The sequence below is a fragment of the Lepidochelys kempii genome, chromosome 1 (genome assembly GCF_965140265.1).
Source record: "Lepidochelys kempii isolate rLepKem1 chromosome 1, rLepKem1.hap2, whole genome shotgun sequence".
Classification (NCBI taxonomy): Eukaryota; Metazoa; Chordata; order Testudines; family Cheloniidae; genus Lepidochelys; species Lepidochelys kempii.
The window spans coordinates 267,581,543-267,606,222 of record NC_133256.1 but is presented as its reverse complement, the minus strand read 5'-3'; the positions used below and the strand labels follow the sequence as shown (position 1 = coordinate 267,606,222).

The following is a 24,680-nucleotide window of genomic DNA, read 5'->3' as shown; positions in this document are numbered from 1 at the left end:
CATTAATGCAAAATTATTTCACCACCTGCAGAGTGGGTGGATTACATATGCATAAATAGCCAGGTTTATTCACATGAAGAATTTACTTTTTATAGGAATATCACAGTTTGATTTTTAAATCAGTAAGGAAAAGGTAACCCCAGTAATATTCTGCCATTGCAGTTAGTAAACTCTGTACTATGTAAAGTGTCCATTCCACATATTTTTAGTAAATAAAGATATTAGGCCAAATCAAGCAGTTCTTAGGCTAAACTCCCATTGGCTTCAGTGGAAGTTTTGCCTGATTAAGGACTGTATGATTTGATGCATTTCTCTTGTAACTGATTATTTCATGTTTGATCTCATTTGGCCAAATTCAGGGCCAGCATTAGCGGGAGCAAGTCCCCTGAAGTCAATGGAGTTGTACCAATACGGTTGTATTTAGACCATTGTTTAAATTAGACCATCATCAGCAAATTCAATCTAATCCACTCTACAATCCAACAGGATCTTTTTACAGGTGAGACAACTACCTACACACGCTTCCTTTATATTACAGGAAGAAACCATGTTGTATCATAATAAAACAATCTCCATCAAACAAAGCACTGAAAAAGGATTTTCTATGTACCAGACTTCATAGCACATTAAAGTTCTTCCTGATCACTGTGATCAGTCCCAACACATTTATTCATTCTCAATGAATCCAGAGAAAAGGCTGTGGGTGAAACAGGTCTTGATTCAGGAATATGCTCCCGTCTATATTTTTCAATGTAAGGTTCAGCTACTTCCCAAACCTACAGGACAGAAAGAGCAACAGCAGAGTCAGACGTGAAGGCTGAAAGATTTTATGTTCAAACTGAGTCATATGTCAATGCACAAGAGTAGAGCACCCTGTGCAGACAGTAGCAGGGCATAACTAACTGAATGTGATAGATATTCAGAAATAAATTGCATGTGGCCATCTGAAATAGACATAGGGTCAGAGCTGGTAGCTGAAGAGCGACACTGCTACTCAAAACTGCTACTGAGCGTAAGAATCTGTTGGGAAGTTACAGTTTTGCTGGGTAAAGGGGGATCTAGGTGCAGTTGCAAGGGAATGGGATATGGCTACTGTCCTGACTGATGCAAGGTGAGTTTTCTCGGGTGGGAGGAGACATTGCATCTCCTACTACCCAGATGATGACCTAGGGAGGGATAGGAGCTGCTAGGGATGGGTCCCGGTGTCTTATAGAAAGCATCTGGTCATGCAGGTGCCAGGGTAGCATGGAATGGAAGACTGGCATGGCCAAGAAAGGTCAGTGATTGGCAGCACTGGCAAGGAGTGGCAGATTTCACCGGACATTGGGGCTCAGATTTACTAAGGAACCTAAAGGTTGGAAAGTTTTCCTTTTTCTCCTTTGTTGTTCCCCCTAGCAGGGTTGTAAGACAGGTGGTCTATTAGGGACCATATGGCTGCAAATAGTTTGATAGGTCAGTAGGGACCTCATCTCTCTCTCGCTCATTCTTCTGTTAGTTACATTTTACAACTGTAAAAAAACGAAGTGGGTTCCAAACCCTCTAGCCGAGCACACAATAGGGCTGTGTTAATGCACATCCTCATTGCTGCTCTCTCATCCGTGTGCTCCTATGGTTTGCTAGGTCCTCTGTTGTATTTGGTCTTGAATTGGGTAACAAGCTATTTGGGATATGGACTGTCCTCCTACTCCCTGGCCCCTGTCCTGCAATGAGCTCCCCATGGATAGTACTCAGCAAGTACTGACTTTAATGGGGCTCCATGTGGATGCAGGAGTCCTGCTCATTGCAGGACTGGGCTGATATTTGTAAAGTCCTGTCAGTTTCAATAATCTAAGCCATTTATCAATAACACAATGGGGGGGACTCATTTAAAATATATTATTTTTAAACTAAAAGCGTCCCTTTAAAAGACTATGACAAACTAAAATCTTCACACATCTTCCTTCAGAGAAGGTGGTAATTAAATCATGGATGCGAGAGGAAGAGCTCTTTTTCCCTTGAAGCATCAAGGGCTGTTTTGAAAGAAGAACTGCAGATCCCTTCATAAGGAATGAGTTACTGAACAAATGCCAGTGTCAACACCTGCCTTCTGCTCCACAAGCAGCCTGTGAGCTGCCTCAATGTCTGGGGCCATGAAGCGATCCTTTAGCCAAGGCCTGAAAGGAGACAAATTGAGAACATTAGTCAAACATTAACCAACACCGTAGTTAGCAGGTCTTCAACGCTGTAACTTTTGGGAAAAGGTTATTTGATTTTACCTTACAACAGAGCGCACAAGGTCATAGACTTTCTCCAATGGGGTGGTTGTTCTCAGGGGGCGTAGGAACTCAATGCCCTGGCAGGCTGCAAGAAGTTCAATGGCCAACACTAGGAAACCAAACAGTGAAAGGCTGGATAGTGGGTTTTAGGATGTACAACTCATTGTACGTTTACATTTGGAAAACGTCTAAAAGGAGTTTGTTACTGTTAGTTAGTACCTCACAACTTCAAAGTGCTATGCAAAGTTTAATTGAAGCAGATAAACAGAAGACCCATTTAATAGATGGGGAAACAGATGGAGATTCCTGCTGATACTTAAAAACAGTCTCTGATTTTGGATGTCCAGACATGCTGAGCCTGACCTTTCAAGGCGCTAAGCGCTCAGAAGGCCTGTTGTCTTCAACTGGCAAGCGGGCTGCTCAGCACGCATGAAAATCCCTTCCAAGGTACACCCCAAAACAGAGACATCCTAAATCACAGCCCTCCCCAGAACTAAATTAGATGTAGCAATGGGCCTAAGCTGTAGAATTCACATCCAGTTTTGAAACTCCCAGGTGCGCTGGGGTGTCCAGAGATGGAGTTTGGTTCAGGCCCACTTCTTGTTAGTATGAAAACTCTGGTAGAACTAAAAGATCTTGACACATATGTATTGGAAAAGCTTGCACAGTATCTGCCTGTCTAGTGGCATTTATCTCTCACTTACACAAGGGCCAAATTCTCCTAAGGAAGACGTTATCTAAGACACATTGTTTTCTCCAGGTACATGTTCACTTTGCTGAATGTGCAAAACGATAATATTTAGTATTTTTAGAGATCTCTAGAGCTTCAAAGCACTTCACGTATCAACCCATGTAAGAGAAAATTGTACATACTGGTTTTCATGGTATGTATTGTTGTGTTCTTCCAGCAACAGCTGAAATTAGTATTTTTTCAAAGTTACAACTTTAATCTTTTGAGACAATGGAAGAATTTTCGCTTAGTGTCTCTTTGATAAGTGGTTTTGTTTCAGTGGAACACACTAATCTACATTCATCTCAATAATATTTCTGCTAGAAAGAAATTAAAGTAACTACTTAAGACAGTATCTTAAAAGACTTCTTTAAAATGACTGAAGGGTCCATTTTAAAAAAAATGATGCCACGTAGAAGAAAGGTTTCAGAGAAGCAGCTGTGTTAGTCTGTATCTGCAAAAAGAACAGGAGTACTTGTGGCACCTTAGAGACTAACTAATTTATTTGAGCATAAGCTTTCGTGAGCTATAGCTCACTTCATTGACTGTGAGCTGTAGCTCACGAAAGCTTATGCTCAAATAAATTTGTTAGTCTCTAAGGTGCCACAAGTGCTCCTCTTCTTTTTACGTAGAAGAAAGGCATTTAGTTTTAACTTAGCTACAATACAGTATCTCTGTCTAAAAATCAGTGTCTTAATTTTACCTTGTTCAACATGTTCAATAACTTTCAGTGCTTTTCGTGCAGCCCATCCGCCCATGGACACATGGTCCTCTGTAGCAGCACTGGTTGAGAGAGAATCCACAGAAGAGGGGTGGCACAAGGCTTTATTCTCAGAAACTGCAAAAGTCCAGTGTGAATAAATGGTGTACTGTATGGACAAACAGGAGCTAGAAACAATGGCTGAGTCTAAAATGCTGCAATGAAGGATCCAGACCAATCCATGGTAAGTGCATGCCCATGGTATGGCTTGACCGAGCCATCTGCAACATCTAACATTCAAGCCATTTTGCCTCTGAAGACAGTAATGTTGTACATTGATCAACCAATGCTGATATTAACCCAAATATATAAAGGTAAATATTACATCCAGAGAAAAGATCTTGTTTAAAATAGACCAAGGGTCCCTTCTTCAGCCCAGCTCTGGTGGTGCAAAGTAGCTGCAAAACCCTCCCACTATATCCTCCTCTGCTCTTGGCATCCTCCTGAGGGCTCCCCCAGCATAGAACATTCCCAAGAGAAAGACAGTATGTCTGGGCAATTCCAACACCCCTGAAATCCAGAGCTGCTGGAATGGAGTCTTAAAGCAGCCCCGAGGATGCCTTAACTTATGTCAGACCAGCCCCCAGCTGGTCCCATGATCTAGGGAGTGTAAAAATTGCTTTCCCTTTCCCCAGCATCAAGCCTGGCAGGGCCAGACCAGAATATCTGGTTCAAATGTGGACTACATATATCTATGTTTTAATACTCAAAAGAATTCCATTTCCCAGTTTTGACCTTTCCAGTCCTATATTCTACAGTGGCCCTTGGACCTTTTTATCTTCTTGTACAAGTTTCTAACTCAAGAACAACTCCTTCTCCTAACCTTAAATGCTTTTGTGCCATGTGTGGTTTGGCTGCTTCTAGCTCTAACAGAGCTTCCAACAGCAATAAAAGCAGAGGAAGAAAAAAGCCCCGAAGAGCCAGAAAGTGGGCTTCATAGTGAAAGTACAAAGCCGGGAAGGAGTCTTGCCATTGCTTTATTTAAGGCCATTGGTATTTTACATCTCAAAAGGGATTGGCTTGCCCAATTTTATTTTCATGATAAATACTGTCCAAAATGTGGTGTTAAGAGGAGAGGCCTAGAGATCGCGAACCAATGCAACAATCAACATCTGCAGAACTTGCAAAACTTCCCTTGAAAGTAATGGAGTTTTGTCAGAGTAAGCATTGCAGGAAGTTATTTGGAGGACTGTCTATAAAATGCAGTCTTACTCTAGCAGGGGGGTAATGAAACACTTATTCACAGTATTCTAACTTCATCTGGACCTAGATCTTTCACTGTGAATCTGACTAAATAAAATTCACTTGTAGCCCTCTTGCCACAGAGAAGCAGCTCCCATATAAAACAACCCAGAATCAGACTGAAAAAGCAGCTGTCTCCCTTGCCTGTGCTTGGGGGACGCACACAGCTCATGGAAAATTGGCCATATACTGATCAGCATGCCTAGGATGGGACTACCAATGGCAGACTCCAGAGAGCCTTCACATGGCTGGGGCATGTGAGCGGAGCCTGACCTGTGACCAGGGAATCAGGATGGAGGACTTGGAAGAGAAGCAGTCTCAGAGTTACTCTGTGCAGTACAAGGGGCGACAACCATTTTGCCTCTCCCATTCAGAAGGTCTGAGACCCAGTATCCCTAGCTCCAAATCAGAGAGTCTGAGGTCCAAGATGAGGCTGCACCAAGTAGGACTGAAAGCCAGCTGAGTCTGTTAAGGCCTCCTCTCCCGCACTGTTAGGCACGCGAGAGTCTCATCAGAAACAGAGCTGGAATCAGCAGTCTCTCATCTGATACACGCCTCCAGTTGTAACACTGGACACTCATCTTACTTTCTCATATTTGGTCGAGAAGTTTGACTGCCTGCGGATCTTTGTTTCAGCATTTCTGTAGATAGAATCCGACCTGAAACACACCTTCAATATACTATCCATCTGAGAAAACAATTCTAAACTGCCCAGCACAGCCACTAATGCTACACAGAACAATCAAAGTAACAAAGCTTTACAAAACAAAGGGTCAGAGACCAGGAATTGCACATAGAAGTCAGTTCTCATCAGGACCCTGGGCATTCTTGGGACACACAATACTGAAGATGGGTGGAAAGCTGAGCCCTACACAAAGTGCCAGGCCTGCCAGTCAATTGACTCAAGATAGTAAAAGGTGTGGGCCCCTCCAACGCCCTGCACAGGAATCACATCCTTCCAACAGGACAAGTGGTGAGGAGGCCTGTCAGAACTACCTCACCACCAACATACACCATTCGACAGACAAGTGGTCAGCAATGGCCTCATAGTATTACTCCTTTACAAACCTTCAGCTATTCCTGAGAGGTCAGAAGACCACAATTACCTTACACAGTAGCTCTTTCTGGCTTAGAGGGAGAGGACAACACTGGGTATCAACACCAGCAATTTACTTTTAAAGTGCCTGAGCCCAAGCTCTCTGAACAGATTGTTTGCACTCTAGTGTGAACCAATCAGGTTAAATATCCCAGAATCATGGTATGCCTCACCAGTTCATGATGTCATGCCTGATCTCCCCATAGGGTCACCCTACAGTGGAGAAGAGAATGTCCAGGCCATTCATGGTCAAGAAGAAATCAATGACTCTGGCTTTGAAGATGGAGAACACGACACGATGAGCCTAGACAGGTTAAACCCACCATAAAGTTATCCTGTGATTCATTGAGAGTCCCTACGGATATGGTACATAAATGGATAGCACCCAAGGCGGCTTTGTTGTTATGACCTCTGGGACAGGGCATAGGGCGTGTAACACTCGGTATGTCCCAGAAATCCCAGTCTCATGTATGCACCTCTGTATGAATCAGGGGTTATGTAGGTCTGAGATTACATAGCCAAGGAGAGTGTTTTCTGTATTTTGTATGTTTGCATGTGGATTGTTTTAAACTTGATGAGGCCATCAAAGTCTGTAGACAGGGGAGAGTGTAGCCCCCTTGCTAGGCTAGGGACTTCAGAGAAACAGCTCCCAGCAGCTCCCACATAGCACAGCACAGACTCAGAGCCTGGAACTCCAATGGAGACTGCCTGTCCTGGGTTGGGATGGAGGGAAAGTCAGCCTGTGGAAGATGGGCCAGAGTCTGACAGACATGCCTAAGATACCAAGAACAGACCCTGGGAAAGCTTGCACATGGGTGGGGTCATGTGAGCTGAGCTTGGCAGGGACCTGTGACCAGGGGGAGAGCTGGCTGCAGGGAGTCAGACTGGAGGAGGAAAAGAAGGGTGGAGGAGGAGAAACAGCCTCAGATTTACTCTGTGAAGCAGAAGGGGAGACAGGCAGCCATTTTGATTCTCCCCCTGAGAAGGAGTGAGCCTGCCCTGGAGCCCCCAGCTCCACAACACAGATGAGTCCTGAGATTCTGCTGCACCCCTGAGAAATGAAAGCCAGCTCAGCCCGTAGGCCTCCCCTGCACCAGAATCATTGTTGTGGGATTGGTTGAGGCATCATTTATTTAACAGCCTTGATTCCTTTGCTTGTTCTCTTTACCTCTTTTAATTTACCCCCATCCCTTCTGTGAATAAAATGGCTGTGTGTTGGGTTTGACTTATTGTACCTGTGCATTGTGATAGCCTGGGGCTCGGGCTTGTTATTGGTTTATGCATCCAACCACTAGCTGGAGACACTGTGCGCTAAGCACCCAGCGTCTATTGCTGTGTCCCTGAGAAGGAAAGTTTAAGGGGCTCCACACCATCCTCGGGGATCGGGGTGCCCCAGAAGGGAGCGCTACAGACAGAGATATGTTTTGTGTAGAATCAAAAATACAATTGTTTGTACATAAACAATTTGCTTTTTAGCTTTGTTGTGCTATTAGGGCCTGATTTTCAGAGGTGCTGGGTACTGTAGCTCCCACTGATTTAAAGTGGGGCTGCGGCACTTAACCCTTCCAAAACTCAGACTCCAAACCTACGAAGATTTAAGCACTTGAGTAATCCTACTGTTGCCAACATTGTATTTAAAAAATAAGGAATTGTTTTCTTAGCGCTCCTGCCCCACCTCACTCCCAATATTATCATTAATAAATAAATAAAATAAATGAACACCACTCACCTACATTCACCAGGGGGATTTCTTGCTGCTTTTTGCAGCATTCAGCAATGCCTGATCTTGTTGGACAGAGATGAAAAAATAAGGGACATCCCTTATAATAAGGGACTGTTGGCAACCCTAGCTTGACTGCTCGCAGGCTTAGAGCTAAACACATACATAAATCTTTACAGGTTCAGGGCCTCTGAGTCTAACGAACTGCAACTATATCAGATAGCTCAGCTGGACATGGGGAGAAAAGGAGAATTTACAGTTGGAGCTGAGAGCTGTTTTTTGGGGGTTCCTTTATCAGTAGTATCAAACTACCACAATGCTAATGTAGGTTGATCTTTCTAATTTTGTTCTCTTGCCGTTCTTGCTTCGGCCTTTGTGTACTCACCCAGGGCCGCTGCTGTGCAGTGCGCAATCATGAAACCAGAGTTCAGACCGCCTTCGGTGACTAGAAATGCAGGCAGCTCACTGAGAGATGGGTTGCATAGTCTCTCAATCCTTCTTTCACTAATTGCAGCAAGTTCATGGACACCAATTGACAGGTAGTCCAGAGCCTACAAGAGAAGCTCTTGATGGAATCAGCTGATTTTTAAAAAAAATGTCAGAAAATAAGCTAATATTTCTCCAAATGCTTAATTACCTTTGCAGGGTATTCACCATGAAAATTTCCTCCAGAAATGGTCTCTCCCCTTTCAGCAAAAACCATCTTTAAAGACAAGTTAAGGTGCAAACATGAATGAAGAATTACTGAAGTACCACACATCTCTGAATATCCTATCTGAAAGGAGGAAGAATTGATGTGCAAATCCATATGCATATATAGTGTAGCTCACACTTCTACATGTGCAGTTTTAAGAAAAAATGTAAAACAATGCCCCGTTCTCCCACCATACAGATACAGCTGAATAGTGTATTTTATTAAACAGGCTGGACGGTCAGCAGGTGAAGGTTATAAGGAATGCAAAGCCACACTTGAGCACAGTTTCTAGTGTAATTTTCAATTGCCGGTGATGCTCTCACCAGTGGAGGTGAAATTTTATATATATTGAGCAAGATGGGCACTCATCACTGCTATCAGCTAACACAGAGGAGCATCTTTTGTACATACCTTTATTCTTAAAAAGTGGAATTCACCCTTGTTCAGAGCACCAATACAAGGCGTGTGCACAGAGCTTCCCAAAATGAGCTCAGACAGCTCTTAAAGGTGGTGCATAGCTCTTGTAGTTACCCTCTGTAGAACTCAAAGTACATTCTAGAATGCAAGTTTTGCCAACCTTGTGTCAACTGACAAGTCACCGTCAACCTTCAAGGCCAATTGGTGGCCAAAGTTCCCAGCTGCCCTTATAACCATGTAGGCCTTGATCCAGCAAAGCACTTAAATGTGTGCTTAACTTTAAGCAAGAGCAGTCCACTGACTAAGCACATACGTAAGTGATTTGATGGATCAGGGCCATAATTTCTGCTTCATTAACTAATAATCATTTAGAAGGGAAAAATTAACCAACCAAAATTTTACAGAGAAACTGAATCATCAGAAAGATACAGGATTGTCTGTTGCACTGTTAATTTCAGTCATGATTATGTCCTTTACAAAAGCTATTGTGTCATTTGCCACGCCGTGGACCTAAAAGAAACAATAGCAATTAGCCACAGGTCAAGTCTATTTGTAGTTCATCCTCAAGATATAGATCCAGCCAATTCTACTTTCTGAGAGCACACTTCTGCCTTGCCCCCACTCCCAGACTTGGCACTCACTCACAGGGATACAGATTTTGATTTGATGTGATAACCAGGGAAATTGCTATTGTGGAATGCTAGATATACTGTACTTATTAAAGATTTGACTTACTATTATTATGACATTATAATATGATGATGACAACATAAATGTATAATTCTTTGTGTGTTTGGGTTGGCATCCCCTTGTCCCTCAGCCACATGTACAAGAAAGTACTCGAAGCTTAGCTAATTTGTCAATGTACATTAGGAATTGTTAAGGAATTATAAGTAAACTTGGGAAACCCCAGCTCTTTAGTTTTTACATAGGCAAAGCTCCCACCAATTTCAATAGTTTTGCTTGCGTTAATATGGATTGAGTTTATCGAGAGTTAAAAATCGTTCCTGTGTACAAGGTCCAGGAACTACTTATGTCTCAATTAAGCCCTATTTGAGCTGAGTGGGAAATAATGTAATTGCATTATTTTAAAGGAGACAACCAACATTTAACTGACATTACACTAGGATTGGGATTTCACTGCCACTAGCCTATCCCTGTATGAGGGAGTGGGAAATTCATTTACCTGAGGGCAACAGCGCAGCGTATATGCATCCTGAACTCTGTCACAAAATCTGTGACTCTCTGCAAAACAAAAGAAAGATTCTTATAGAAAAGGCCACACGTCACTGTTTTGATTCCCTGTCTGTCCTGGAAATCAAATAGGTGACTTGCATGGCAGGAAGCAAAGACATTTCACCTGCTATTTCTGATGGATGATGGTCAGAGTCTAAAAGTGACCTAAATCGGAATGCCACTTCAATCTGCCCCCGATGGGCACGCACTGCATGAATATCTGTTAAAACAAATGAAAGAGCGTTACTCTTTTGCTTTGCCCTCTCCAAAAGCTAAGAGAAAGTGCACACAGAAAATTCAGTACCAACCAGTGTCAAAGGCTCTAGTTGTACCCTTCAGGACTTCAAGTGTCAGTGCAGCAACTATGTCCGCTTGCCTAGCAATAGCGCTGGCTCGTTCCACTGCTTCACACCCCAGCGAGGAGATCATTTGGGTTCCATTGATAAGAGCCAGACCCTTCAGAGAGATCGCAGGTGTTTATTTTCAGTGAATCTGTTGCAGCCTTACACATGCCACAGCCATTGTAATTTTCATAATTACATGTGTCAGTCAAAGAAAGGCCTTTTCTAAGCTTCCTGGATCGTCATTAAATGAATCATAAAAAGGGCTAGAGATGCTATGTTCTCAGCTATTTGGTTATTTTTTGATACAGACAAGCCACCAGCTACTTTGAATCTGTTACATCCCCATGTCTCCTCACTAGGAGTTGTTTCCCAATAGCTAGTTTCACTAGCAAGCTAGTTATAGCCATCTGGCCATGATCGCTGATCAGCTCAGTGGGCTCCTGGTATAGGTTTGATGAAACCTAGCAAGCCAGATATACAGCTAAGGCCCTGAGGACTCTTCCTGTCATCCCAACATGCAGAAGACTCTGTCTAAAGTAAATGGGAGTTGTGTATGTACTAGGACTACAGGAGAAATCACTGGCAACAATCCACTTCGAGATCTCAGAAAGGGCATGACAAACACTTCCCTTTGTCCCCTCTGTCCTAGGAAAACTATATTATGCAGTGGCGAACACTAAACATTTACAGTACTGCAGTAAAAGTGGAGGTACTTTTCCTACAATAAAACAGTATGGTGATGTGACTTCATTGCTCTAAAGCAAAAATTTACTTTTAACTGTTGGTCACTATATGTACCTTAGAAAGCTGATCCTGTACCCTGAAAAAACGTTTGAAGTAACATGAAATAAACCTCATGTAATATGGCAGAATTTCTTTTTCTTTGTAAGAGTAACCCTTCTCCTGATTTCTTGACAAAATAATCAATTCAGCTCTAAGTATCAGATGGCTAGCTGTGTGAGTCTGTATCCGCATCTGAAAAAGTGGGTTTTTTACCCACGAAAGCTTACGCCCTAATAAATCTGTTAGGTCTTTAAGGTGCCATCGGGCTCCTCGTTAATTCAGCTCTAGACATGAAGAAGATGAGGTGTGGAAAAAACCCACCAAAGCAAGGAAACTTAGGGCAGGTCTATGCTACCACTTAAGTCAATCTAATGTATGTTGCTCAGAGATGTAAAAAAGCCCCCTTCTCCCATCTGAGCAGCACAAGTTTCACTCTGTCCACACTGGTGCTATGTCAGTGGGAGACTTGACGTTAGACTTAAGGGGGAGATTCTGTTTTAACTCACCTTGGGCCTGTTCTAAAGCTCACTGAAGCCACGGCAGTCTTCCCATTGGCTTCAGTAGGCTTTGGATCAGGCATCTTGCTGCATGTACTGTAGGTATGACAATTACTATGGTCCACCATCAGTGGGATCAAGAGCACTGGAATATCTTACATACTAAGAACGTGCATGTCAGTTTATGTGGGTAAGATTTCATCAGCCTGGGTTTTTGTTTAATAAATTGATGAATATGCTTACATAAACAAACATTTATGCCATGCTAATGCTAGTTACTGCTTATTAAATATCACAAAATATGTTTAAGTTATAAAATGTGTTTCTTTCTCTAAACTACCAACACAAAAAGCCTTCTGGTCCCCACAATGCAGGATAAAAGCCATCTGAATTACTAAAGGTTTTACATTCTTAAACAAAACCCATCTCATAAAATAAGGGCTTGTCTGAACACACTACTTCTGGTGACAGCCAGCTGAGATGAGCCCTGAGCACTGAAATGTAGAACAGAGAGCAGACAGGTCAGTTCTGCAGTAATTAGCGCAGCACGCAACAGCAGGAGGAGGATTATTTGCACTGGTTTAGTTGCCATGGAAGTGGGATGCGTCTACACAGGCACTATACCAATTTAATTTCCACTGATGCAGACTTACCTTAGATAGGAATTGGGGTAATTTCCACTGTTGGATGTCCAGGAAACCCCTGACGGTAAAAAGTGTGTGTGTGGATGAATGGCAGTTCCAGAGGAACTTTTATATGTAGACTGGACCTAAGTTTTACCCTGGTCTGAAGCTTTGTACACAGAGCTTCTATAAATTATTGCGGTTGAACTAAATCACACATAAATGGGAGGTGAAATGGAAACGCTGACATACCCTTTACTGTAGAGTCTCTAATGGGTTCCCTGAAATAGATGTCTAAAAACCTTCTGGAACTGGATTTAAAATAATCATTAATTCATCTCACTCTTAAAATACAGGCAACATATGCATAAAGCCGATTGGCGAGGCTTGGTTTTCATTACCTCCTTTGGTTTCAAGGTTATCGGCTTCAGGCCATGGGCTTGCAGCACCTGTAAAGCAGTTTATTGAACAGGGCATTAGTGAAAAATGTCTTTCAATATATTGATGGGACGACTTCGCTGATTGCATACAACCCTCTTTTTTATCTTTTGCTAATAAACATTTTGGAATATTCCACAGTTAAGGGAGGGAAAAAACGCTTTTTATGCACTAACATTGAGAACCCTCTTTTAACCTGGCTACCTGAACTAATGCATGCTCTGTCCTGTCACATGACACACCCAGGCTTCAAGTCCAGTGCTGTCATTCCTCAGAGTCAGCACAGTCTGGGAGTGCTTGAGAGGTGGCGCAGTCGCAGCCCATTAAGGAGTGGTGGTATTATTCCACACCACGAAGCAGAGATTCTTATGGCAAATGAAGGAGAAATAGTGCTTTGATTCTGACTAGAATCGTATCCAGTCCTCCTCGGCTGGACAGATGGTAAATCTGAAAGAGAGGCCTGCTGAGGCAGTGATGACTGGGAGAAGCAGGAAGAACAGTGGCAGGAAAGAGACGCTCCAGCCCCCAGAGGAGATGCAGAAGACTTTTCCACCAACAGCAAATGCAGTTAGTGAATGGAGGAAGGATGGCTTTTGGTTAGGGCAAATAACTGGAAATCAGCAGGATGGGTTCAATTTCCAACTCCGCTACAGACTGCTTGATTTAAATGAATGTACTTAAATGAGATTAATGTCCTTAATCTCTTTGTGCCTCAGTTCCCTTCTGTAAAATGGAGATAACTGCACTTCCCTATCTCACAGGGATGCTGAGAGGCTACATACTTGGGAGGTGCTCAGATACGATGTTGACGGGAGTCATGTCAGTACCTAGGCAGATAAAGAATGGAACAAGCTACCAAGGCGGGTTATGGACTTTCCATCATTCGAGAGATCCATGGCTGGCTCAAACACTGATCTATTAGGGATGGAATACATTTAAAAAAAAAAACAATTCTGCCATGGTAGAGCTGGGTAGACTAAATCATGCCACAAAGGTCCCTTTCAACCCAAATTAATCTATTGAAAATGTTATATATTTATGTCATGCGTTTTCAGCTTTACTGAAGTTTATACATCTGCTTCTTGCTATTATAATACATAACAGAAATCTTAGTAACCCCTCTCTCCTCAGGAGAGAAAAACCGCTAAAAGTCTCCATTTACTTTTAGCATTTGAAACCACACCATTAATCCTCGGTTTTGTGGGATCATCTCAGGTTTGGTGGGCCAGTTCTGATGTTTGCAGGACAGAAGGTGCACTTAGAAATCTTTGGAGCTGGTTCAACATGACATCTTGTCCATCCATCCAGATTCTGGCACTCATCAGTGTTGGATCTTGCATCATGTTGCTTCACTGCAAGGTGACAGTGTCTGTCTAGGCATTACTAATATGCCAGACATGGTGGCATCTAAACCCCAATATAATGATGCCTGGTGTTTGTTTTTTTCTATTCTTATGCCTCATTTTTCACCATGGTACCGGTCCTATAGGACAAACTGTTAAAGCAGTGCAGAAACAAATACTTCAATCACAAGAAAGTGACACACAAAATCCAAAGGATATAAAATGTTATGAATCCATCACACAGTTCTGATGAAAAATGTTCCCTTTGCTCTCATAATAGACATAGTCTAGCCAGAGCCAATTGAAGGAGAGAGACAAAGAAGTCTAGTAGTCAGACACATTGATCTTACATATTTAGCATCAGCCCAGCCACTCTTTGGGGACCACATCTTTCCTTCTCCTATCAACCCCAAAGTGAGATGAGAAAGAGGGGCTAAGTCTCCACTGGCTCCAACTGTCCCTTTCTCAGGTATATAGGGCAGGCAGGATGCTAGGAAGAAAGCAGAAATCAGACTTTGGTTAGAGCCTCCATCCAGCCTCTCCTTGAAACAGAGACACAAGCATGTGAATCTGCCCTGGTTGTCTTGAAGTGACATACTGGAATAGCAGTGAAATGGAGAAGCATCACCCCCCTTGCAAAGTGGCATTTGTTAATTTTTCCTAAATTAGCTCCTGTAGTTTAAAAAGAAACCAGTTGTTTTTGGCCAACAAATCATAACAAAACAAACCTGATACGGGATTAAATTTTTAGTGTCACAAGAATGGCTTCTACTCAGCTCATCATAGCATAGAATAGAATCATAGAAATGTAGGGCTGGAAGGGACCTCGAGAAGTCACCAAGTCCTGCACTGAGGCAGGACCAAGAAAATCTAAAGGGCTCACTCCTAAAAGGACCCTTTAAAAGTATGGAACCCACTGAACAGTTTGTTGCCTTTGAGCAGCTGACTGGAAATATAGGTCCAACTACAGGTTTTCACTTTGGCATCATATATTTGCACTGCCTCAGCAAAACTGGGATGAGTTTCAGCCTTTGAGGGACACAAACCCTATCGAAGAGGATGCAGGAGACAGCATCTTTGCTCATCCCCAAGTAGAGTAAGATTTGGCCAGGGCTGACCTTAGGGGTGGGCGATGTGGCTGACCACCCAGGGCGTTGTAGTCAGGGGGTGCTGGGGTGAAGAGGCAAGGGGCTCTGGCTCCCCCTCGGTGCCTGCGGGATGCAGCCTGGCGTGGCAGGAGCACCTGCCTCACTGCTCCTGAGCAGAGGGCCCCTGCTCACCACTCCACCTGGTTTCCCAGCCCAACTCCTAATCCTGCCTTCATACTCGGAGAGCTGGCAGGCTCTTCCTGCCCTCCTCCCCCCACACCCTCTGGGACTGTCCCAGCCCAGCCATTACTCCTTCCATGGGCAGCCTGAATGAGAGCGATGCTGCCCAATGGAAATGGGAGCTGGAAGATGCCAGCATCTTCAGGGTTGGGAGGGGAAGGGAGCTGAAATTGCAAGGAAAAGAGACAAGTCAGTCTGGTGGGTCCTGACCCCATGCCCAACCAGCTCCCGGGGCCTCCCTCACTGTGTCTCCAGGTCCCAGCCTCCCAGCTCTCAGGGGCTCCCCCTTTTTCTTGCTTATCCCAAAGGGAGGTGTCAGTGCAGGGCATTTGGAATATTTCAGGAGTGAACTTTCCACCATCACCACCCACCCTAGCTACCTCCACTGCACTGGAGCATTTGCATTTTAACCTCCCTCACCCATAACCCACCTTCCCTGGGACTGGGAAGGGGCACTTGAATATTGGGGATGCTCAGTAGTGGGGTGTGGGGAGAGATCTGCCCTTCTGGAGTCCCCATGTCACTGTCCCCCTGCAGCCCCACACAAATGAGACTCACTGTGTACTACTCTGGTTCCCTCCCCTGTTCTCAGTTCACCGTGCTTCCCTGCCACCACCACAGCCCTTTGGTGCCCTCCTGTCACTGCCCCTCCGCTTGGACTGCTGACCCATTGTGGGGAGCCCAGAGGGGCAGCAGGGGCCAGGGCAATGAGGGGGTGGATGGGGAGCCTGGGGAGGCAACAGGGGCCAGAGATGCCAAAATACAAGTTCAGCCAGGGAGCTGTTTTCCCCAAGGCCAGCCCTGAAGTTAGCCCCTAAGCTACTGCAGTTGTTGATGTTACTAAATATTTGGAGACTCAAGTTCCTCAGATCAAATTAAAGCACTATTTCCCAGACCTTTGGACACTGAACCCCATTCAGGAAAATGAAAGCAATCACACCCCCCCCCCCCCCACTTTCAACACTTCTACATTTTGTAAAAAGGCCTACCCATACTCATGTATAGATCATCTGTGCCCTCCATCTCCCCACTAGTCCTGGAGGGTGCACCCCACACTTCAGGAAATGCTTATTTAGTGGCTACTTATGCACCAAGTCTGAAATTTTGGCTCCTTCAGCCCATATACACACATATGCTAGGAATGATTGGGCAGTTTCGTAACTCTGAAATGTTCATAACTGAACAAAACGTTATGGTTGTTCTTTCCAAAGTTTACAACTGAACATTGACTTAAAACAGTTTTGAAACTTTCTATGCAGAAGAAAAATGCTGCTTTCCCCTGCTTTTGTTTTTAGTAGTTTACGTTTAACACAGCACTGTACTATATTTGCTTCTTTTTTTTTTGTCTCTGCTGCTTTCTGATTGTGTTCTTCCAGTTCAAAATGAGGTGTGTGGTGTTCGTAGCTCTGAGGTTTTACTGTACATTTCTCAGTGAAGTCACTTCAGTCTGGGATAGAAGTTTCAATTAAAAATCATCCTGAAATTCAACAATTACATTTTTTTAAAATTGCTTACAGTTTAAAAATGGCTGATAAAAACTTGCTTACTGGACAGAACTTTGTATGTCAAATTTTAGCCCTAAACTGTTGTCTCCAGTAGGGTTTCATAAACCCTCGGCATAGGGGTTTATAATGCAAAGGTACACCAGCCTGTTAATACAACAACAACTGGATCCACAGCCACTATAATTACATTGGCCACAATTTTCAGAAGTGATTAGTGATTTTCAGTACCCCACTTTTGGTGCCCAAGACAAATTGAAGAGATCTGATTTTCACTACACTTTCTGAAAAGAAAAAATAAAATCAGGCCCCTTTAAGGAATCTTAAATTTGGCACGTAAAATCTCCGACTAAATTCACTCCACTAACACTGGAGTATTATATTACCAGTGGTACATGGTTTACGCCACACTCCTGGCTCCTTCTCCAATGTTTAAAATATATTTGAACTTTTCAATTCAAATATATTTGAACTTTTCAATCTGAAAAAAAAAGGGTTCTACTGACATCAGACCCACAGCTCTAGGTGAAAACTAAGTTAGAAGAACCACCATTTTGAAGCCACAGATACCTGGAATTATTCTCCTACTTGGGAGGAAGAGTAACCACTGCAAAGCCTCAGAATCCAACAGGAAGCCAGAGCCACCCTGAAGACCGCACTGGTTTTTCCTGCTTTGCAGGCCCCCTTCTCCAAGGCAGCATGGCTCCCTTATGTGACAAGCTGCCACTGGATGTAGAGTAGGTTGAAATTTTTTTTGGTAAAGAGTAAATTCATCAAAAAAATGCATTTTTCAGGGCACCGAAATGATGTGCAAATTCAGGGCAAATTTGGCAGATTTTTTTCAGCTGAAAAAAACCTGAAAACGAAAATTTTGGAAATGTCAAATCAGTTTATTGAAGAAAAAATTGAAATCAGCCATTTTGAAACTATCAAATCAAAATGACATTTTCAAAATGAAATGTCAAAGCAAAATAAAAAATGTCAAATGTCATTTCAATTCGACATGAGAAATGTTTCATCCCAAGTGATTTTTTTCTTTTTTTGTTTTCATTTTTGTGAGACAAAATTTTAAAAAGTTTGGATTTGAAACCAACCATTCCCCTCATTCCTTCCCCCCCCTTCGTAAGTTCACCCTGATGTGTATAACCGTAGCGCCTCTATTAGCCTCATGTCCCCAGCAATGCAAAAACCTTTAATCTGTTTATTCATATAAACAGATTAAAAAACAAATAAACACTGAATCTTGTGCTCAGGATAGATGATGGATTGAAAGAAAACCCTCTAAACTGAAGTTTATTTGCAGAATGAGTATAATAGCACAGACAGAACAACTGCAAACTCCTCTCACCGTCTCTCATTGGCGGGACCATTTCTAGGAATGAAAGGTAGCTAGTTTCCAAGGTCACCCTTAACTTCCCTGTGAGCCTGCCAGCAATGATAGAAGTGGCATTGACTGTTTTGATGGTTTTGTTAACATGATTAACTGCCTACTAGCAACCAGCCTCAGGCCAGCTACTCAGTTAGGGCCCACTTCCGCAAGTCTTACTCAGAGCGAATTATTCCTATGAGCCCTCCTATTGATTTCAATGGAGCTACTCACACGAGTAAACGTGTCCCAATGGGCCTGCAAACACCTATGTGATCATTTTTTTTCCAGGAAGTAGTGCCATTGAACTCAAAGATGCTCACATGAGTGTTAGCCAGATCAAAGAGCAACTGTTGCAGAACTGAACCCCTAACAGAAGCCTAGCAGTTCGAGAATCAAGCCTTTAGCAGACAGGCAGTCACTATGGTGATAGATGAGGTATAAATACCTAGAAAGTGTAATATTTCACATAGGCCACTTTTCAAATAACTGATAAAGTAACAGCTTTCACTCACTATTAGCCTTCAGCTGCTTTTGAAATGGCAACCTAGTGTCTTCTCAGGTAATCAGCCCTGAGCAAACATTCTTAATTCTGCTTTCATTGTCTGTTAAATGCACACAATGAAGTTTATTTTCATGCTGAAGTGTTACCATAGTCTAATGACCCAAAGGGACAAAAGTAATACAATTGCAAAAGGTAATCTGAAGTGCTGCCTTTTTCTCCCCTCCCAAACTACAGCACTGTTCGTCCACCCCAAATTCTGCCGTGGAATTAATAAAACCATGAACACTTCATGAAAACAAATCAATAAAGAAAGTAGGGGTTCTAGTTAAGACACTTGACTGGGACTTGGGAGACCTGGGTTCAATTCCTGGTTCTGCCACAGCCTCCCTGGGTAATGTTGGCAAGTCAACTAAACTCTCTGTGCTTCAGTTCCCAATCTTCTGCGTGCTGTATACCTTTGTCCCATCTTGCCTACTTAGACTCCTTGGGACAGGGACTCTATGTACTTGTGCAGTGCCTAGCACAATGGGACTGTGATCTAGACACCGTTGTAATACAAAGGATGAAACAGCTGTATTCATTTCTAAATATCTTTACCATTAAATGCTTCAATAACTTGCTGGAGAGTTTCCAGTGAAATCCCACTGTATCCTTTTGCTAAGATATTGATCCTGAGAGCTAAAAGCATGCGAGATCTCTCTGGGATCAAAGGCTTCCCGACACCTGCAATGACAACAATTTCAAGGTTACAAACCCTAATTCTAACAGTTGTGGAAGAGAAACAAATTTGAAATCAATTTCCCACTACCTGCAGAATGTGACCGAACTAAGTTCACTTGAAGTTCCCTACAAAGAAAGAAAAGTCATTTAAAAACCAACTTGCAGTGTTCAAAAATAGAAATTTTTTTTCACAAAACTGAGCAAAAATATCCTTCTCCTTTTAGGAAGAGAAATGGACTAAAAATGTACACCATAGAAATAATATGGATCTACTTTCTATACACATTTTCTAAATTAAAGAAGGAAGTAGATACAACATACTTGAGTTTACTAGTTGGAATAACAGTTCGAGCAAACTTCCCAAAGCCAGTGGTGATTCCATAAACAACTGAAAGAAACAGATATTTCAGATAAAGAAGAGAATCTAACTAAACTAATCTAAAACAGACAACAAAATTAAGTTAGAAAAGAAAAAAAAATACCAGTCTGTTCTTTTACAATTCTTTCAATCACTTCTCTTGATTGTCTGACTTTAGCTTCAGCTTCAGGTGTGAGCTAGAAAAACAATATTGTCAATATTCATTCCTCTATTACTATTTAAAAACTAACTAAATAAAATGTATTTAGAGTTCGATTCTTTCAAAATCTTTACCTTGATCTTGTAGAGCCCCTTTCCTAAATTGACCAGGTCCTCTGTTGTTAAGCTGTTCCCATCTAAATAAATATACTACGCAAAAGAACTGCATTTTAGTGAGTGTCGTGTATATGTCAGCAATTTCTAAACCATCATAACTAAATAAATACAGTGAAAGCTTAATAGTGAACTTGGTTACAACAGAGTTCAGCCCCATTCTCATTCATACAGTAAGAACTATCTCAGAGAAGCATTAGCAAAGAACAGGTTATTTTACGAGAGGTAACAAGCTAAGCAGTTATCATGGATGATCCTGCAAACAGTGCAGAGCAAAGTGCTTCTTCTGTAGCTTCCGTGAGGTTACCCACAGTAATAGAAAGCACTACACTTGGTAGTAAATGTTTGCAGGAACTTACTGAGTCCTACTGAAAACAAATAGTATGTGTCACAAACAGCAATTCCATTTGAAATGTTCTGTGGGGTCCCTCTCTATGTCATGGGCAAATAGAGAAAATAGGTTTTCTTTGAATACTGCCATTTCCCCCACCATGATAAGAGGATTTCACCCTACGTCACCTTCTAACATGAAAAACTATTGGAATTGGGGCACATTTTATTAAGATCATTATTGAGCCATACCTTTTCTGGTTCTGGATATTTGCTATATCTGAAGCTACGTAAAGGAAAATAAAGGACATTCAAAACCCACACAAATAGCTGCCATTTAATTAGAGTTTTTGAAGGAAGACCTTTGAAGGGGGAAAAGGTACTAATCATTTTCAACTTTAGCAAATCTAAGAATTGTAAAAATTAACCAAAACAATGCTCAATAAAGGATACAAATAAACTCCTTCTAGCTTAGATGCAATGAAATCCGGAGACATTACATCTCCTTCTATAACTACAATGAAGAATGGGAAAAACAAAGAAACAAAATGAAAACTTATTGCCCATAGTTTGTTGCTACTGAGAATTCTTCATTAGCTAGAAAAAAATTAGTGACAAGAATTCTAATTTGCAGCCAAATGCATTTAAATGTCTTAACAAACGTACAGTAAAAATGAAGTTACCATACCCCAAAATCCAAAACTTACAGCCAAACACTTCATATCCCACTTCATATCAACTGCATGACACAACAGAAGACCTAAAAAGCCTTCTCAAAACTGAGTTTGCAATTTAGTATTTTTTCTTAAATCTTAGATTTGCTATATCACAGAAATATAAAGTTTCAAGGTAAACAGAAAATACATACTTTGGGTCTCCTATGCAAGTGCAATCACCATATAATTTGTCATTGCAGGTTTGCTTACCAACTTCAACAAACTCATTGTCCTCTAGTGTGTCCTCCAAAGTATCATCATGATCCAGCAAGCCAAGGCCTTTGCACCTCCGAACACAGAATTTCACTTCTTCCACTGAGGCAAAGCCCCCATTATCAGGCTTGTTTTTCATGTAACGTCTCACTGCTTCCTTCCCCAGCCATCTCACTGTGTTAGTGCCCATTTGGCAAGGCACTGCCAGCCATTCCCCTCGGACATGCACTGTGTACTTTGGCATACTTCTCCTCTGTCTACGGTTGTCCCTCCACTAAAGGCAGCTGTGGTGTGAATCAGCCTTGTTTTTACCACACTATTGCCTGAAGAACAGCACCTGACTGGATTCCAACGTCCCAATCAGAAAAGGGCAAAAATCCTCCCTCCACCCCCAGACCCCCACCTTCACAAATAAGTTAGTGTATTTAACAAACTTTATCTACTAAAAAGCCAACCCTGGAAGCAAACCTTTTCCTAGACAGGAGATGGGAAACTGCTGACACAGGAGTTACCTTTTGAGATTGTGCCAAGGATGTAGCACCAGCTCCTTAAAGGTATTTAGGCGCCTCTATAACTTTGAGGGTCTGGACTGTAGAGTCTAAATCCAAGGCTAGCTCTGTTTGTAGATCAAGAATTTCCAAACGGATATTTCCAAAGGATTCTGGAATATGTTTTTATGGGCGTTTGGTTGTGTGTTTTAAAAACTTTGTGTTTTCAACAAGTTCTTGCTAAATGGCAACAGATTCTACCCTTTTATGAAAAACCCACCCAGGATAAAGTGGAGTGATACCCACATCATAACACGCACCACTATGAATTGACACTAAATGGATCTCTTGGTAGGACCGAAGGAACACTGAACTATGAACTCACCTCTAAAGATGCAGTCTCTCCAGAGCAGGGTAAAAGACAGTTACCTTTTCTGTAACTGGTGTTCTTCGAGATGTGTTGTTCATTTCTATTCCACAATAGGTGTGTGTGCTCGCCACATGCACCGGTGCCGGAAGTTTTTCCCCTAGCAGTACCCATAGGGGGGAGCGCCTGCCTGGCACGGTATAAGGGGGGGCTGTGCTCCCCCCACCCTCAGTTCCTTCTTGCCAGACAACTCCGACAGAGGGGAAGGAGGGTGGGATGTGGAATAGATATGAGTAACACATCTCGAAGAACACCAGTTACAGAAAAGGTAACTGTCTTTTCTTCTTCGAGTGATTGCTCATGTGTATTCCACAATAGGTGATTCCAAGCTATATCTGTTGGAGGTCACTAGGAGTTCACAAGTTCTCGGGATGGAATACGGACCTGCAGAACCTGGCGTCATCCCTGGCCTGGGAGATGATCTCTTAGTGCGAGGTGAACATGTGAACCGAAGACCATCTGGCGGCCCTACAAATGTCCTGGATGGGGAAATGGGCCATGAAGGCAGCCGATAAGGCCTGCGCCCGAGTCGAGTGTGCCCTCACAATGGGTGGCGGGGGAACCCCCGCCAGCTCATAACAGGAGCGGATGCACGAAGGGATCCACTTAGAAAGCCGTTGAGTGGAAATCGGCTGACCCTTCGCACACTCAGCCAAGGCAACAAATAGTTGCGAAGACTTACTGAATGGCTTGGTCCGCACGAGGTAGAAAGCCAGAGTTCACCTCATGTCAAGCATCTGGAGACAGCATTCCTCACTAGTTGTGTGAGGCTTGGGGCAGAGGATGGGCAGAAAAATGTCCTGACCCACGTGGTAGGCAGAGACCACCTTTGGGAGGAACGCAGGGTGTGGGCGGAGCTGGACCTTGTCCTTATGAAAAACCATATATGGCGGTTCGGAGGTTAGGGCCCCGAGCTCCAAGACCCGCCTAGCCGATGTGATAGCTACCAGGAACACCACCTTCCACCAGAGGTGAGACCAGGAACATGTGGCCAGTGGTTCAAACAGGACCCCTGTGAGACGAACCAGCACCAGGTTTAGGTCCCACTGTGGTACCAGGGGCTTGGAATATGGACAGAGATGGTCCAAACCCTTAAGGAATCAGCCGGTCATAGCATGGGAAAACACCATGTGCCCTTGCACTGGGGTATGAAAGGCTGATGTGGCCGCCAAATGCACCCTGACTGATGAGGGCGCCAGTCCCTGGGCCCTCAGGTGGTGGAGGTAATCAAGGATAAGCTGGGTCGGGGCGGCCATTGGGGAAACACCCTGGCCTGCCACCCATATCAAAAACCGAGACCACTCCTCCACATAGGAATGGCGAGTGGAGGGCCGTCTACTTTCGAGGAGGACATGCTGAACCTGTTCCTAGCGTGTCCTTTCCTCACCACCTAGCCACTGAGCAGCCATGCCGTGAGATGAAGCATTGCTAGGTTGGGATGGAGACAGCGGCCCCAGTCCTGAGAGAACAGGTCCAGGCGGAATGGCAACTGCCATGGCGGAGCTACTGCCAGCCCCGAGAGGGTCCTGTACCAGTGTTGCCGGGGCAATGAGGAGGACCCTGGCTTTGTCCGTCTTTATTTTCTCCATGGCCCTGCTGATCAGAGGGAATGGGGAAAAAGTGTAGGGGAGTTGGCCTGACCAGGACAGGGTAAAGGCATCAGAGGTAGTGCCCCTCCCTAGGCCCCCCTGGAGCAGAACTGGGGGCATCATCAGTTCTGCCGGGTTGCAAATAGGTCCACCTGGGGAGTACCCCACCTTCAGAAGAGCTGGTGAGTCACTTCCGGGTGTAGAGATCACTCGTGCTGAGAGGAAAAATTCCTGCTCAAGCGATCCACCCTCACATTCTGGGAGCTGGCAGGTGGAAGGCTTTTAGGTAGATGTCATCAGCTATACAGAAGTCCCACAGCCTGAGGGCTTCGTGGCAGAGGGCAGAGGATCGGGCCCCGCCTTGCCTGTTGATATAGAACATCGCGGCCATGTTGTCCGTGAGGACCCTGACTACCTTGCCCTCCAGGTGCAAGGGGAAGGCCACACATGCCAGTCGCACCGCCCTCAGTTCCTTGACGTTTATATGAAGGGGTAGGTCTTGTAGAGACCACAGGCTTTGGGTCTGAAAGTTCCCCACATGGGCCCCCCAACCCAGGTCCGACATGTCGGACACCAGCTCCAATGACGGGTCCCTGTCCCTGAATGAGACCCCTTGGAGCATGTTCT

At 43.6% G+C, this 24,680-nt stretch overlaps 1 protein-coding gene across 1 annotated transcript; it reads right to left on the bottom strand.

Moving 5' to 3' along the window:
• Positions 1–538: 538 nt before the first annotated feature.
• HAL (histidine ammonia-lyase) lies at positions 539–21,793 on the bottom strand. Its single transcript, XM_073330999.1, has 20 exons — positions 21,547–21,793; positions 21,074–21,134; positions 20,873–20,900; positions 20,252–20,326; positions 20,082–20,154; positions 19,921–19,987; positions 19,688–19,725; positions 19,477–19,602; positions 14,529–14,668; positions 12,799–12,846; positions 10,459–10,606; positions 10,275–10,370; positions 10,101–10,159; positions 9,344–9,424; positions 8,441–8,506; positions 8,189–8,354; positions 3,689–3,823; positions 2,256–2,364; positions 2,084–2,153; positions 539–776 (listed from the first exon to the last, which is right to left on the bottom strand). Exons 1-20 carry the CDS (start codon positions 21,791–21,793, stop codon positions 627–629), a joined length of 1,983 nt encoding a protein of 660 aa, XP_073187100.1. The 3' UTR covers positions 539–626.
• Positions 21,794–24,680: the final 2,887 nt, after the last annotated feature.